Below are 17,979 nucleotides of genomic sequence, written 5' to 3' on the forward strand. Positions count from 1 at the left end.
GATACAAAACGTAATCGTCATAAGTAATAAGTCGTACAAAAATAATAGTCACCAGGCATTAACACTAACACAAAATAAGTTTAACTACATAAGTCATACAAATATAACTGTCACAAGTCGTTAAAACTAATAGAAAATAAATAAGTCATAATTCATACAATGATAACGGTCGGAACTAACAAAATGGACGCTACTGCTGGTCACCATCATCATCATGTTCGGCCCCGAATGGACCAAGTAAGTGCAAGCCTGTGCCACATCGAGTCGGACGCCTCATTCTGGTCGCTCGCCAATCTCCGAGTGGAGCATCCTGTAGCCCAACTCCAAATGCAGATGGCGGCGTCCCCCTGTGCCGAACCAAATATTGTACGGGTTGCCTGCGGGCTCATTCAGGTCGACTAGGAGCTGGAACTCAGGAACCTGGAATAGTACATTTGCTGGCTGTGGCCTGTACTCCGGAGGCTCGGACGGACCGCCTGGAATCGAATTTTGGTACTGATGAACGTTGTCACCTCGTATGATCTCAGCGAAATCCGCATAAAACTGTGGTCCAGCCAGCTGATCATCCAAATCCATAATAAAAATAGTGGTAGCAAGATCAGTAAAAAATGACATTCATACCCCTTATACATCATCAATTTTTACTAATATCCCTATGGTAACAAAATTCGAGTAGTTTAATCTCATTAACACATTTTTTTTCAGTAACAATCATATTTAACCACTCCATTTACGCATTCCACCTATCAACCTAACATTCACTTATTTATTTATTTATATTTTTAAAATCATATGACCTTTTAACAAATTTCAAATCAAATAATAATTCATAACAGTTCAGGCTTGATAATTCGTAAATAATTTATAGGTAAATCACCAAAAATGCATCTAAATAATTTTATAACTAACAAAATTGCACTCAAATAATTTAAAAACGCAACAAAAATACTCAACAGTAAATATGTATTTTTAAAAATGCCTTAGAGATTGAATTTTGATACAGTTTTTTGTAAACATGCTTAAGAAAATGATATATTTTCATACTTAAAATTTGGTGATTTTTCCATACTTGTAAAAAATCGCATCAAAATTCAATCTTTAACGTATTTTTTTGAGAAATATATATTTAATATTAGATAATTTTTGTCGCGTTTTAAATTATTTGAGAACATTTTTATCGATAGCAAAATTTGGGTTCATTTTTATCAACAATAAAATTATTCAAGTACATTTTTTATAGTTTACCCAAACTATAATATGTTGTAAGTCAGGTTTAGGCCAATAAATTTTATTGCAGGATTGACCTAACCTGCTTCCACCCTAAATACCTTCCTTGCATTGATCCTTAATCACTTCAAAACTATAGAAGTTAACTATTGGATTTCACACCCTCAAAATGTAAGAAATATTGAGTTAAGTCTCAAAGTGGTCCATGAAGTTACACTCGAGTCTCGAAATAGTCTCCAAACTTAATAGTTACCCAATTTCATCCCAGAAGTTGTACGCCAGAATCCACAGACGTCCTTCTAGAAATTCCCATCCACTTGGCTCCATCAAAAAGCTGATCTGGACTCCTCTGTGACACGCTGGCGAAGAAACGGCTAGCTGACGTGGATGAGTACACTTTATTTTATTCAATTTGGTCCCTAAATTGAAGTTAAAAATCCTACCCCCCCCATTTTGAAGATCACTCCCTATATTGCACACTCTCTTCTCATCTCTTCGCTCTTCTCCATCTTCAAAGCTACACTGTTATGGCTAGCGAGAGCAACGCTGCTGGGAGCTCAAAAACCCCATGATCTTTTGGAAGCATTATGAGAAAAATGAATAGAAATAGAAATTTGCATTTGCCAGAATGGTATGAATGTGGGTCGAGACTAGTGTTGCGATGGTCAGGGATGGATTCTAACCCAGAGAGATCATTCATCGGTTGTCCAAACTACAATGTAAGTGGTTGTTGTTGTTTGCTTTGTTTTTGAATATGAACTTGGCTGATTCAATTTTTTGGGTACAGACTATAGGTAAGAGGTGGTGTGGATTATTTCTGTAGGTAAATAAAATTCTAGAAGAAGATGTGATATCATGTGATGGTAGAACAAGCCCTTCAATTGACAATGAAGAATACAAGATGAAAATTGCTTGAAAACTTGGGAGGTTAGAGTCTGAAGTTAGGGTTCTAAAAATGGGTGGGATTTTAGTATTTGTATTTATGCTGCTGATTATGGGAATTGTTATTCTATTAAAGTTAGATAGACAATTTGGCCAATTGTATCTGGTAAAAAATAAATGACATGTTATATGCACATATTTTTCCTGTACTTGTACCTATCTTTTTGTTTGAAAGAAATGCAAATTAAAGTAAATGACATCACTGTGCTTGCGTATTTTAGAAATTGAAAAAATAATATGAGATAATCCATTCATCCATATTATAATATTTATGGCTTTAAGACCTTACAAAGCCATAAAGCCATAGGATCCTAATTAAGAAAGCATTGAAAGTATACAATCCAAACAAAATAGATGGACAAAAACACTAATTGTTCCGTATACGTAATAATCTAAGTTTTTATTTTTTTATTTTGGGTGGTCTGAATTTAGGTTGGGCACAAATTTCATGAAGTTTGCAAGCTTTGAAGCAATCCGATGTGTTGCACTTTGCATAGGATTAGGTGGATGATTCGTTGCTGGTTGAGTGCTAGCTAGTAGGGTGGCAGCAGATGGGGTACTTGCTGATGGATTGCTGCTTCCTGAAGTGAATTTTGTGACTTTGGACAACTTCCTTTGGAAGGAAATTTTGGTGGCCTAATAGAAGTGGGTAAAACCTATCAGCAAAAATATGTAAAATAATTAGTAAAATTGATAAGAATATATATTTAATAAAATCAATGTCATTTAATACTGTAAACCTGTTGAGAGTTATCAGTTTCTACAAGGGTGGTTGATTGAGTTTAAGTTGGATTTCAGTCTGAGGTTGTGGGACAAGGATGGCTTCACCATTGTTTACCAGTCCAACTAAAGCAGAAATTTTGGTGACCTTCACTACCATTAGCAGCAGTAGCCTCTTCTTTATCAGCAGCTCTCTTTGCACAATTTCTTTTGGTGTGTCCTGCTTCACTACAATAACGACAACGACCTTTTTAATAAATTCTTTTTAACTTAATCCTTTGCTTTTTACTTCCACTCGACTACTCATCTGCATCCTTTCTTCTTTTTTTCTTAAGTGACCCTAGCTTCTTTCTAAACTTTGGTGCTTGTGTCTGTTATATGGTGACTTTTTCTATAGTGCTTGACCTGAAATTAGATTGATATGGAAGACATATGTGTCATTATATGCTTCCATAGTTAATCACTTATGACAAAATTCATCCAGTCTTTTATCAGTTCTTGCTAATGCAGCAAAAGCATGCACACATGACATCCCTAAATAGAATTAACACAACAACAAAGATAATAATAATAAGCCAACTATAATCTCAATTGCCACTCATGGACAACAATAATAAGATAACAATAAACATATAAAGAAATATTACCACTTAATTGCCTAATGTAACACCCTACCACACTAAGCTTTACGCTTAAGTCGTAAAACAAAGGTGGAGTGGTATTACGACCTCTAAAATAAAATGAGTTTATATAATAACAGAAGAATTATAATATGCTAGGAGCCTTGAAGAATAGAGGAAATAAAAAATCGTGAAATAAAAGCGCAACGCTCAAGGAACGAGTTAACTTGCGTGCAAAGAAAACCTTAACTTATTAAACATAAGATAACAGAAGTAGGAATAGAGTGCCAAAGATATAAAATAATAAGCTCCTAACTCAGCTCGCGAAGTCAAGATTGGCCGGAGAATATTTATGCATATATACATACATATCCAAAACCCAAAAGTTCATATACACAGTCCTGCCTCTCCATAAACCTCTAAGAGAATAAAAAGAACAAGTTATGTAGAGAGAAAACTAAGTACACATATATACATCACTGTACAGCAAAACCATCCAGTAACCACTCCACTTCAAGAGTCCAGACGCCTAACGAGATGCCTTTCGACCTGCATCTAAAAAATAACAACATAGTATGGAATGAGAACCGGAGGTTCTCAGTATGGTAAAGGTGCCACACACAATATATAAGATCTTGGGAATGCTAGAGGCAATCCTAGAACGCCGACACTCAGCTTGTAAAGTTTAAAGTATTAAATAGAAGTCATAAGAGGTGGTTTTCTAAGAATATTTAAACCTAACTTAACTTAACCTTAAAATCTAAGTCCCATACTGCCATTCTTCCGTACCTCCAACTCCATCATGCATTTTCACAGACAAACAAGCAAATAAAGGCAAGCAGAAGAAGGTTACAATTACTGCAGGTAACAAATACACATTTAACATGGCAAGTACATATAGGCACACCCAATTAAAGCACAAGCAAGTAATTCAAGTATTATGCATATGATGCATGCCTGTCCTATGGCTGATGAGGCTCATCTGTTGGTTATCCAGCCAACACGACAAGTCTGAATTGTACTTAGACTGTCCCCCGACGTGCATCCCCAAGAGTCTATGCATAGCTTTATCTCAAATAATCAATATTGCTCAATGGGGGTAACATTCCCAGGAATTTATATAGTGCCCAGTCACACTTACGTTGTAGGGTCAACAGAGTATCGAGTTTTCAACCTGGTACACGTGGTGGCAAGCCACGACACTTAATTCAGGGAATCTCGTATCTCAGATCATTCAAATTCATAAGCCATATAAATGATTCAATTATAATTCATCATCATCCACATCATTCTCAATCGCATCTTATTAATCATCATACATCAATCATATTCAATCCTTATCCTTCATTATCACACCTCCTACTCCGTCCATCAATAGTTCCAATTCAAAACATAATTCATTCTTTTTTAAATTAATCAAACTTAAAACATGCTCATTTTCTTAATAACTCAAAATCAAACCATATAACCTTTGAATCTAAATCTTTTTAAATAATCATATAAACAAAACCTCTAATTTTTATAAAATTTCGACAGCATCTCCTCTAAAACTCGGATTTTGCCACCCTTTTCGGGTCCAAACCTGCATTCTTTCCAATTCAACATACCCTTCCTCATCATCATAATAATCACCACAATAAATCTACCTCAGATCAACAATTATACTCATACAATATTCAAATCCAACAACCAAAATTCAACTAAAAATCATAGTTCACAAATCCTAGGCTTTTAATACAAAATACCTCATTTTTCATTCAAAATTTCCATTCCAATCATTTTCAAACCTATTACCACCAATCCAAATTGCCAATAATAATCCTCAACAAGCTCCATATCTTTTCATCAATCATCATTCAACCAAACCAAAATATAGCCATATAATCAACAATTCAATCATATATCCTTTCAAAGATCTAACTAGCAACCAATATCATCTTACAAACAAATCACCAAACCAAACCAAGCATATTCATCAACCCATTACTAAACATTAAATATACACCTGCATTCCAACTTATCCTATGGTCATCTAGCCTAAGTTTTCACAGAATATTATATATTAAATGCAAGAAATCTAAATCATACCTTAGCCGATTCCCACGCAACGATAAAGGCACTTTAATTATAATAAACACAGCCCTTCTAAAACAAACACAGCCCTTCCAGAATTCAATAAACACTAGGTTCAGCTTCCTCCAAGTTCCAATATCCACAATTCCAAGCTCCAATTATTTATTCATAACCTAATACACATTCATAACATATGTATATCCAATTTAATATTCAAAGCTCAAATTCAATAAAAATAAAATAGAATTATCGTATCCTCGCCTTACCCAAGCTTCACATAAGTAAGAGTAAACATTTTCCTCAAGCTAATTGGATCCTAAAACATCAGAAATCAAAGAAATTCAACATTCCTTCTCAAATTTCAAAAATTGGGGGAAAAGAGTGGCTGAGAATATTTAAGGGCTTACCTATAAAATTGTTCCGGTAGAAACATAGAATTCGACGCGGTAGACGCATGGCTGCAAATGGTGTGGCGATCGGACCTCGGACGGAGGAGCTACGGCGAATTGAAATTTGCTGCAAGGGTTTCGGCGTTCCTTTCTCTCCCTGGAACTTTCACGTTGCTGCAGCCAAAATGGAGAAGAAAAGGAACGCGGGCTCATTTAAAGTGTGGGTCCGGTTGGACCGGCAGCCCAGTTCGGGTCCGGTTCTATCGGTTCGATCCGTCCGGTCCAATCTTGGACTATTTTTTTCGAAATTAGTGTCAAAATTCTCATTTCGATGAGCTCTGTTCTAATTTGATATAATATTTGCATTTCTAATCCTCCTTATTAAAAACTAATTTATTGACTAATTATCTACTAATTTGACCGGGGTTTACACTAGAAACCACATGTGTAGAACCTCTTTTCCAAATCCACAATCATATTGGTTGGCCAGCCATAAACTTTAAATTTCTCGTAATTTATGTTACCAAACCACATAGGGACCCATTTTTTTATTCCTTCCTTATCTCTTCTAATCTGCTGCGCTGTATTGGAGGTAGAATTCCAATGTCCAAATTAAGCTTGACTTTGTTCCTAGTTATAGACTTTATTGCGTACATCCTGACTTCTTCTAAGAATGTGATAATAGGCTTGGCTCTAGCTTCTTTAATCTTAGAGTTTAAGATTTCACAAGTATTATTGCAGATGTTGTCTATTTTAGGTGCATTACTGAAGAAAGCTCGACTCCAAGAGTCTCTAGGCCACTTATTCAAATAATCCCAAGCATCCTTATTAATCCTCTCAATTTTTTTGATAATTTCAAAGAATCCATCCTAGCTAGTACACCTTGTACAATTCTACAATAGCCTTTTAAGCTGGAGATCCTTCCATTGCTTACTGGAGTTATTCCATAAATATCAAACACAAAATCTGTGACGGATATCTGGAAATACTTCCTTAATTGCATGGATGAGGCTCTGATTCAATATAAACAGTAGTTGTAAGATTTGTTATCGAGCATTAAAATAGTCCTTGAAGTTGCATAAATAACATCTAAGAGATCCTTAAACTTTTATAAGTGACATCTAAGTGGTCCCTAAACTTTCATAAGTGACATCTAATTGGTCCATTTTCAACCATTTAAACTTATTGAATTAGTCCTCATCCATATCATCAGCACATTGTAAAACATGTATAAACAGCAGTCCAATATACATATACAGAAGTTTAACAACTATGGAAATGAATAGTTAACATTTATCAACAGACTAACTACAGTAAAAAACAGCAGCCAAATAATAGACTACTTACAGCAGCCAAATAATAGGCTAATTACACTTATACAGATATTTTAATAAGTACAAAATAACTCAAAATTACACAGCAAAAATATTCAGAGTCAGTTGCTGCTTTCTCCCAACTTCTATACAATAGATACTAATTACACACTAGTTATATAACAATTAATAAAGACAATCAATGATTTAGGTAATAGCTATACACAATAAACTTAACTTAATTACATGCCTCTATCAAACACAGCTTGTTTTGTTTGTAATCCCCCAAGTCTTGATGAAGTAATTCCAAGAATAACCTCCAGTTGTCAGTATTTTCAACAGGGAAAATTGCATAGTTAATCACATATATGTGGTTATTTTCATCTTGGCCAATAGCAAATAGGATTTGACCACCATGCTAGGTCTTCAGAAAAGTTTCATCATAGCCTATAAGAGGTCTGCAACCAGTCAAAAATCCTCTTTTACACGCATTCAAACAAATGTACATCTTCTCAAAGATTGGATGATCATCAAGATTGAGCTGATGTATAACACCAACAGTCACAGTAGAGCCTGGATTACTCTTCAGCAGTGTCAGCCTATAATTCCTCACTATCCCATATTGGGCAGCAGCATCACCAAACACAATAGCTCTAATATCTTCTAAAGCCCTAGTTAGTGAAGACTTGTTCAAATCCAAATTACACTTTATCTTAAAATATTGTGTAGCCTTAGAGTGTTTTAGATTAGGATACTTCCTTAGCTTCTTCACCAATTTACAGGCTAGCCACTTCCTATTAGCCAGTTTATTTTTTATCTTTCTTGCGTAGGTGTGGTCATCCATGAAGGTCTTGATCTGTCAGTAATTACTCTTACTGTTATTAGAAGCATACACCAGCCTACCACAGCTCTCATCCTTACATATAGCTCTCATCTTTACACTATAATTCTTCTTAAACTAGATCCTCCTACCCTCCTAAATACAATATTCATGAACATCCTCTTTAAACTCTATCAATGTAGTGAATGTCATAACAACCTCAAGTATAAGCTCTCCAAGCCTTCCTCCTTCTCTGAACACAGGAAAGACCTCATCTGAATCAACCTCCTCTAACTCATCATCAGAGTTCGGAGGAGTCTTCATTTCTTTTGAATGCCATGAGTCTCCACTATCAGATTCATTATAAGCTTCATCTTGGACATCATAATATGGTGCCATATCACTAAACTCAGGAATTGATCCAAAAATTAGTTCATCATCCTCATACCCTGAGTCTGAACACACCGGACCATCATCCTCAACCATAACAGCTCTCTTTTGTTTAGTAAGTTTTTTATCTGTCTTACTTCCCTCATCACCACCAGGCCGATATGCTTCATCCTCTACACTATCATCATTGTCATGGATATCTGAGGATTCTTCTGAGCTAGACAAAGCCACAAAGACTGTTTGAAGCTGTTTTTTCTTAGCAATTGTTCTTTCAATAGTTTCAGTAGCAGCTGCTCTTGTTAAAGTCCTCCTTCTATGTGATGCTGCACTTTTTAGATTCTTAGAGCCTCTCTTTAGTACATCAGACTTTTTGGTTTCTTTCAATTTTGACTATAGTTTAAGAATTGCAGTAAGTTGGGTCATTTTTTTGTGGTGGGTTGGGTTTAGTTCTATTGGGGTGGACCATTATTTTTGGTAGTGGGTTGGACTTAGATATAAAAATTGCAATGGGTTGGACCAATATTTTTTGTGGTGACTTTGGTTTACCAACATAAATTGCAGTAGGTAGGATCTTTTGTTTTGGTCCTAGAGACAATTTATCAGTAGGCTTTGTTATAAAGATTTTTTTGGGTAGGGATAATGGTGTGACTTGGTTTAAAAGTTGGAGTTGATGGTATTGTGATGGTTTTTGGTTTGGTTGTGATAATTGGTGGTGAAGTTTGGGGTGGGAATAAAATTTTGTATCACCATCAACTCTTTGTCTTTAGATGATACTGGTTCTGCTTCCTCGTTATACAAAGGTTCAGAGACTCCATGTTCGTAGTACACATGGATAATTCCCTTGTTCTTCTGAGCAAGGTAACACATCTCCATGAGCTCCTTATCATTTGTGATAGCTCTTAGACCAGTTTGCAATGGCCTATTAGGCATCAGCCACCAAGATTGAGTCACCTTGTCATACCCAATATTCTTGTGGTAGCCTTGAATGAAAAAGACATCCAGTATGTCTATATCAACTCCCGACAACTTAAAAATCTCTCCACCATTATAAGACATACTTCCATCATGCTCTGTAATGAATGACCCTCCATGGTGAAATATGATAATCAAAAGATCATCCATCTACAATTTTAAAAAAATTTGAATGATCGGACTCATTATCTTCAACACATTATCAAATTAAAAATTTCACAACTAAAATATAAAATTCTGTTCTCAATTATAAATATAGTAAACCCTAACACATTATTGTTATTTTTATTGATCTCGAAATTAGATATTTTTTTAAAAAAATTGATAATATGATACAAAATTTTATTTAATGCATTAAGAAAAAATTATGCATAAATATTTCTTTATCATTAATAATTATATTATGTAATATAATACCATTTTTCGTTATGTTTGTATGTTTTTTCTTTTTTTTTTAAATGCATTGAACCATGTCTAATTACAAAGTGTGTCTCCAATTTTTTTTAGCATTGAAACGGGGCTAACCCTCCCCTTCCCCCTCCCCATCCCCCAAAATGATTACAATGCAGTAATTAAATGGGATAATAAGATTTTTCTATAGTCCACAGCAATAATCATTCTAAGAAATTTTAGAAAATAACAAATGCTAAGAAAAAAATTTATCTTTATTATGATAAACCACCTTGAACATTCCCTTTGATGATGAGACTAATGGTAAATTTATATGTGTATGCAAACAAATGATGATATTATTAGGAGAGAAAATGACACAAATAATATCTCAGTTTCATGTATCCTCTTATAAACTCTAATGGTAAATTTATTGTTTTTATTAATTGAATTTTTTTTTTTACAAAATTCAAAAAATAAAAAAATACTGAAATTAAAATGTAAATCAAATGTAGCCAGACAAGTTTTACACAACCTAAACATATTTTCAAATAATTAAATAAAAATTTATGAACAAGATGGTGTCGTGGTGTAGTTGGTTATCACGTCAGTCTAACACACTGAAGGTCTCCGGTTCGAGTCCGGGCGACGCCATGTTATTTTATTGTTATCTAGTTCTTTGCATTTTAATGGTCGTCTGCGGCAGTTATGATTTATGAAGTTGTCAATTTTTTGTCGTAAAACATCAAAGAAAGACGAAGGTGGTTATTTGCGGTGATTTGGTCTTTCGTCGTCTTGTCTTCACTGCTTCTTCACTCAGTCTGGCAGCTGAGAGAACCACCGACAAATTGGTTACGACGATGGAGAGCAGCAGAAAGGCGGGTCGGTCTTCTCGGGCCAAACAGAAGCACGATTTGGCCTCCCTCCTCCGCAAATCATGGTACCATCTCAGGCTCTCCGTCCGCCACCCATCCAGAGTCCCCACCTGGGACGCCATCCTCCTAACCGCCGCCAGCCCCGAGCAGGCCCAGCTCTACACCTGGCAGCTCCAACGGGCCAAGCGTATGGGTCGGATCGCCCCCTCCACCGTCACCCTTGCCGTACCCGACCCCGAAGGCCACCGCATCGGATCCGGTGCTGCCACTCTCAATGCCATTCACGCCCTCGCCCTCCATTACCGCAACCACTTCGCCCCCGATCTCCACTCACAGGTTCCGATCTTATTGCTGCTAACGTATAATTCCGTTATTTCAAAGTAAATGATTGGATTGATTCCTACTCCATTGTTGTACAGGTTGCAAGCACAAATGGCAGTGGTAGTGGTGCCGGTGACGGTGATGGTCATGACGTGGCAATGGCTGAGTTGATGGCCAAAAAGCACATTCTGCTGCTCCATGCGGGTGGGGATTCTAAGAGGGTGCCATGGGCTAACCCTATGGGGAAGGTGTTCCTTCCGCTTCCCTATTTGGCCGGTGATGATCCAGATGGTCCTGTTCCTCTCCTCTTTGACCATATTCTTGCTATTGCTTCTTGTGCCAGGCAAGCTTTTGGAAATGAAGGTTCACTCTCTCTTTACCTATATCATACTTGTGTACTCTTCTTGTGCTATGTAGACAAGGGTTATGTATGTTTCAGAAGCGATTTGTTTATTTTCCTTGTTGCTATTCCTTGTCTACATTGTAATTTGCTTTCATCATGAGTGGTGATGTTTGCTTAAACCTTGCAAGATTCTTTCAATGGTTGCAGGTGGGATGTTAACCATGACCGGGGATGTTCTTCCATGTTTTGATGCATCGACCATGACTCTGCCTCAGGACACTTCATGCATCGTCACTGTTCCAATCACCCTTGATGTTGCTTCAAATCATGGAGTGATTGTTGCAGCTAAAACTAAAAATAACACTCAAAACTATGCAGTGAGTTTGGTAGATAATCTCCTGCAGAAACCTAGCGTAGAAGAGCTTGTTAAAAGCAAGGCAGTTCTAGCTGATGGTAGAACGCTTCTTGATACTGGAATAATAGCAGTTAGGGGTAAGGCGTGGTCAGAGCTTGTTACCCTTTCATGGTCCTCTCAGCAAATGATTTCAGAACTCATCAAGATAAAAAAGGAGGTATAGTGGATTCTTTTGTATTAAATATATAGCATCACTTTTTAAGATGGTAGAAAGCAACCGAGAAACAAAGAAATTTATGGAAAGGGCTCTTGTTATGTTTCACTGTATATGTTTGGAGTATGTCCGATGTTTTATTTTATCCAAGAATACTTGGTCTGCATTGTGCAGATGAGTTTATATGAAGATTTGGTTGCTGCCTGGGTACCTGCAAAGCATGAGTGGTTGAGAAAGCGTCCATTGGGTGAAGAACTGGTCAATAAATTAGGCAAGCAGAAGATGTTCAGCTATTGTGACTGTATGTCAAGCCTAATTGCATTCTTATCTCTATATGTAACATTCCTCGTACCCATCTGTACAAAAATTTACTCTTTCATGTATTGTTATGTTGCAGATGACTTGTTGTTTTTGCACTTTGGAACCTCAAATGAAGTTCTAGAACACCTCAGCGGAGTTGGTTCAGAATTAGTAGGGAGAAGACACCTGTGTTCTATTCCAGCAACAACAGCTGCTGATATTACAGCATCTGCTGTTATTCTTTCTAGTAAAATTGCACCAGGAGTCTCTATTGGAGAAGATTCTCTAATATATGATTCATCTATTTCGGGTGGAATACAAATTGGCTCCTTATGTATAGTTGTTGGAGTCAACATTGCTCTTGATGATCATCTTAGCATTGAGGATTCAATCAAATTCATGCTTCCAGATCGCCATTGTCTTTGGGAGGTTCCCTTGGTTGGGAGTGGAGAACGAGTTCTAGTATTTTGTGGCCTTCATGATAACCCGAAAAGTTCACTTTCTAGAGATGGCACATTTTGTGGGAAACCTTGGAAGAAAGTTTTACATGATTTGGGTATTCAAGAAAGTGATTTATGGGAGTCCTCAAGCACCGATGAGAAGTGTTTATGGAATTCGAAAATATTTCCTATACTTCCTTATTCTCAGATGCTTAACGTTGCACTATGGTTGATGGGCTTAGCTAAACCAAAAACTGAACATATGCTTTCTTCGTTATGGAGATCTTCCAGCCGCATCAGCCTGGAGGAATTGCATAGATCAATTGATTTCTCAACAATGTGCATAGGTTCTAGCAATCACCAAGCTGATAGTTGAAATATGCATGGATTTTCTGGGTATGTGTCCAAAAGTTCAAGAGCAGAACTCCAATATACTTCCCAAAAGCCGGGCATACCAGGTGCAAGTTGATCTTCTTCGAGCTTGCAATGATGAAGTGACAGCATGCAAGCTGGAGCCCAAAGTTTGGGCCGCTGTGGCTGATGAAACTGCTTCAGCAGTAAGATATGGATTTAAGGGTACATACTTTAATCCTTCCCCAAGATTCATACACACAAACTTGCAGCTCTCTCTCTTCTTCCCCAAGATATGTGTGTGTTGTGGGAGAAGTAGGGTTTTTCTTGGTACAGTTTTGATGACTTGTCTTTTGCTTTAGTTAGTTGAGGAAGCATAAACATGAATCATTTAAATATTTGTGCTGTAACTTAGGGTAACCTAGCTGGAGAAACAACAAGAGAAGTGATATTAAATTATATTCATAGTAAGGATCATTTGCTTTTGACAAGGCATAATGAATTGGACATTATTTTCTTACATGATATTGTGCGCATCTGTTGGTGCCAAATAATGAAATGAAACGACAAACGTACTGGTTATTGCGAATCAATGTAGCATTTAAACTATTGAAAATCCAATTTTTCTTTGAAGATAAAATAGTGGCATTTATGTCTAAAGTTGGTTATATTAGTTTCTCCAGATATTGTCTCTATATTTGAGGTTCATAATACTATTATATTAGAATTGTGAAAGGATGCAGGAGTGTTTCGAGTTTTGACGGAAAATGACAGGTTACAACTTATAACATACTATGTTAGTTTTTTAATTTAGACATTATATTCTCTGTTTCCATATCTGAACTAGTTAATTGCTTCTTTAGTTTATGCAAAAGAATTAGAAACAATGAAATTTCTGAAGCTGAATTCAGTCTCCTTTCTGCAGAGCATTTATCAGAGTCACCTGGTAGCCTCTCCTGTCTTGAGTACCAGAATAACCACCATGATGGGCACACTCATGAGCCTTTCCATCGTAGAATGGTAAAAGTAGAACTACCTGTACGCGTAGATTTTGTTGGGGGTTGGAGTGATACCCCTCCATGGAGCATCGAGCGTGCTGGATGTGTTCTAAATATGGCAATAAGCTTGGAAGGTTCTGCTCCAATTGGCACTGTCATAGAGACAACTGAAACAACCGGAGTATTAATTACTGATGATGTGAACAACAAGTTACATATTGAAGATTATAAATCCATTTCTGCTCCATTTGATGGAGATGATCCATTTCGGTTGGTCAAATCTGCCTTACTTGTGACTGGCATTATTCATGACAACGTTCTTGTAGACATGGGCATGAAAATCAAGACTTGGGCCAATGTCCCCCGTGGAAGTGGATTAGGTACTTCTAGTATCTTAGCTGCTGCAGTGGTAAAAGCGCTTCTCCAGATAATTGATGGCGACGACAGCACTGAGAATGTTGCTAGACTTGTTTTGGTGTTGGAACAACTCATGGGCACTGGAGGTGGGTGGCAAGACCAAATTGGGGGATTATACCCTGGGATCAAATGTACTTCTAGCTTTCCAGGAATTCCATTGCGGCTTCAAGTCATTCCATTGTTAGCTTCACCTCAGTTGGTTTCTAAGTTGCAGCAAAGGTTACTTGTTGTATTTACTGGTCAAGTAAGTATTATATTATACTAGGAACTTGCTTTTCTGTTTCTGTTCCTGCACAGAGAGTTCTATGCATTCAAATACAGCATCACCACCTTTCTATCTTGTCATTTTGAAGTTAACACTTCTCTTGATACATCATCTTTTTAGTTAGTTGTGATTTTGATTGCATATTGAACTGTTTTATAGGTTCGACTTGCACATAAGGTTTTGCAAAAAGTGGTGATCAGATATCTTCGGCGGGATAACCTTCTTGTATCCAGTATCAAGCGCCTTGTTGAACTGGCGAAGATTGGGAGAGAAGCTTTGATGAATTGCGACATTGATGAACTTGGCGAGATAATGTTGGAAGCTTGGAGATTGCATCAAGAGCTTGATCCTTACTGCAGCAACGAGTCTGTTGACAGGCTCTTTTCTTTTGCTAGTCCATACTGCTCCGGGTACAAGCTGGTTGGAGCTGGCGGCGGTGGGTTTGCTCTCTTGCTTGCCAAGGATGCAGATCAAGCCATGGAACTGAGACAAAGACTACAAGATAACAAAGATTTGAATGCGAAAATCTACAATTGGCAGATATTTCTATAGAATTTATGATAGTGAATAATACGAATAGTTGTTGGAAACTTGAGTTGTTATTCTACAACCCATTCATTTGTACATTGAGATTTGAGGGTTCACGGAATTGTGTAATGTAAAACGCACAGATGTAGATAGTGTTAGCCGTATAGCTATAGGAAGACTTGATGCAAGATTCAGCCAAATTTGTCAAATTATTTAATGTTTTGTAATCATGCTTGTTAATGATCTCTTCTTGATAAATAGTTGAATAATCACACCTTATTTATTCCCTTCATAGAGATATATTTATTTACAAAAAAGTGATGATGTGCAAAGCAGGATAGAATAATAAAAGATGAAAAGAGGGGGACCTAAATTATTAGAAGAGCATCACTTGTTAATGAAGCGAAGAATCCAAAGCAGCATCTGTTGCTTCGATGCAGAAACTTCGTTCCTTTTTCCAAATCGCCTATGGGCTATAGATGGGCATATACTATAGTATGTTCAATGGACCTGCATAGTCCAAAGGTGAAATGTCATGTAAATAATAATTAGAATATACAATCAAATTGGGTTGGTCTAATGGATAGCTCACTAGTCCGCTTAAGTAAGTGTCGTTTCAAATTCCGCCTTGTGCATGTAGCAACTCATTGGCCAGCAGCGAATTAGTCTTTGACCTGCCGAATCGGGAAATACAGTGAAAAAAAAATAATTAGAATATACGACATTAATCAATATGAGATTTTGCAGATATCACCTTTCATTACTCCAGTCAGATAATTCGACGACTGCCTCAACTTACAAATCCGGGATCCATCTCACAATCTGTATCAGAAACTTATGGTACATTCTTATATATTTTGGATAGAAATTTTAAATATCTCATATTTTAAAAAATTAAAAATGTTTTTATATTTTTCAATTAATTAGAAATTGATGTATTTTTGAATTAAAAAGTTAAGGATGGATTTACTTCTTTTTAATAATTCAAATACATTTTTAAATTATGACGCAAAAACAATAGAGTCATTAGTCAGTACATGCCATGGATTTGGTGGAAGTCGTTGAGCGGAAACCATTCATTACATTCCATGTAATTAAAGAAAAAAAGAAAAGAAAAGAAAATGTGGTTGATGATGTGTGGGGCCTCTCCATGTCCATCGAATATGGCACAAAAAGTCATACTCCTTCTCTGTTTATGCATATGCTAAGTGCTGAAGGAACGCGAAGCGGTGTGGAGTGAGTGAGACTGTGAGAGTGAGAGTGAGAGTGAGTGCGAGTGAGAGATGGGTCTGCTTACAAACAAAGTATTGAGACATGAAATCAAGCCTGGCGATCACATCTACACTTACAGAGCTGTTTTCGCTTACTCTCATCATGGTCTCTCTCTCTCTCTCTCTCTCTCTCTCTCTCTCTCTCTCTCTCTCTCTGCAATGTCCCTTCATTTCCACAATTTCTATCTAATTTTTCCTTAATGTGGCTTCTTTCTGTTAGTTCAACCTTTTCTTTTCTTTTTTCCCCCTACCCATGCATTTGATTTAGGTAAATGTTTACTGAATTATGGAAAGAAAAAAAAGCTGTGTCGGTGTTGGTGGTGTTGAAGGATCCACTCACCCTGCCACGGGCCGGAAAAAGCATTTGCATTTGTTTGTTTTGTCATTCAATTTGGGTTTTCGTATTGACCCCCTCGTAAACTAGGTTATATAAATCGAGATTGATTGTTTTTGTTTGAAAGTCAACATACATGATAGGGAGATCTGATTAAGTTGCTTTGGAGATTGGACAATGCAAGTTTTGTTTCAGGGTCCGGGAATCATTTTATGCTCTTTGTGGTCACTTTTTGTTCAGATTCTTAATGTTGGTGGGTTAGCCTTGTCCGTCATTTGGTTTGCTCTTAAGTTGACAGCTTCTAATTGATGTCAGTTGCTATGATTAGTAGCATGTATAAGTTGACAACTTCTTGCTTGATGAATGTTTGGATTTGTAGTGAAAATACTGACTATTTCTGTTTAAATTTAGATATGTTTGTACATGTAGGACATTTGATTTATGTTATGCCTAGACTCTTTGATAGATTTATGTAGTTTTGTTAACCTTTCCTCTTAGAAAAGCTCTAAAACCCCAAACCAAATTCAGAATGGTATTTAGCAACTGGTGTGTTGATTGTGGAATCTAAGTCTTTTGTGTTACCATGCAGGGATTTTTGTTGGGGGAAGCAAGGTTGTGCATTTCAGACCTGCGCGAAACTTGAAGTCAATCACCGAGGCATCTTCAGACCTGGATGATCAAACATCAGACCCATGTCCAATCTTTCCCGATTGCGGATTCAGGCAGCCAAACAGTGGTGTGGTTCTTTCTTGCCTAGACTGCTTCCTTCGAAATGGGTCCATTTACTGTTTTGAGTATGGTGTTTCACCATCCGTTTTTCTTACCAAAATACGGGGAGGCACGTGCACTACTGCATTATCTGATCCACCGGAGACCGTGATCCATCGGGCAATGTATCTGCTTCAAAATGGGTTTGGCAACTATAATGTGTTTCAGAACAATTGTGAGGATTTTGCTTTGTACTGCAGAACTGGCCTATTGATAGTGGATAAGCAAGGGGTTGGAAGAAGTGGCCAAGCTTCTTCCATTATCGGTGCCCCGCTGGCTGCAATGCTTTCTTCTCCACTCAAGTTGTTGATGCCAAGTCCTGTTGGTGTGGCAACGGTAACAG

General features: G+C 37.0%; 2 protein-coding genes and 1 non-coding gene across 3 annotated transcripts in view; all 3 read left to right on the forward strand.

Annotated features, from left to right (window-relative positions):
• Nucleotides 1-10,436: 10,436 nt before the first annotated feature.
• On the forward strand, nt 10,437-10,510 carry TRNAV-AAC (transfer RNA valine (anticodon AAC)). The gene has a single exon. It is a non-coding gene; the product is annotated as a tRNA-Val (tRNA).
• A 53-nt stretch (nt 10,511-10,563) lies between these two features.
• Nucleotides 10,564-15,521, forward strand: LOC107491927 (bifunctional fucokinase/fucose pyrophosphorylase). The gene is given in 8 exon segments (XM_016112859.3): nt 10,564-11,067; nt 11,151-11,415; nt 11,603-11,967; nt 12,139-12,265; nt 12,362-13,073; nt 13,075-13,280; nt 13,981-14,714; nt 14,895-15,521. Coding segments are annotated over 8 exon segments (3,153 nt in total). The 5' UTR covers nt 10,564-10,716; the 3' UTR covers nt 15,288-15,521.
• Nucleotides 15,522-16,451: 930 nt separating this feature from the next.
• Nucleotides 16,452-17,979, forward strand: part of LOC107491928 (protein LEAD-SENSITIVE 1) — a gene marked incomplete in the record, with an annotated part of 1,868 nt that continues 340 nt past the window's right edge. The window contains 2 exon segments of the mRNA XM_021126162.2: nt 16,452-16,640; nt 17,458-17,979. Of these exon segments, the coding sequence (XP_020981821.1) occupies nt 16,547-16,640; nt 17,458-17,979 (616 nt within the window).

Source organism: Arachis duranensis, chromosome 6, assembly GCF_000817695.3.
Source record: "Arachis duranensis cultivar V14167 chromosome 6, aradu.V14167.gnm2.J7QH, whole genome shotgun sequence".
Taxonomy (NCBI): domain Eukaryota; kingdom Viridiplantae; phylum Streptophyta; class Magnoliopsida; order Fabales; family Fabaceae; genus Arachis; species Arachis duranensis.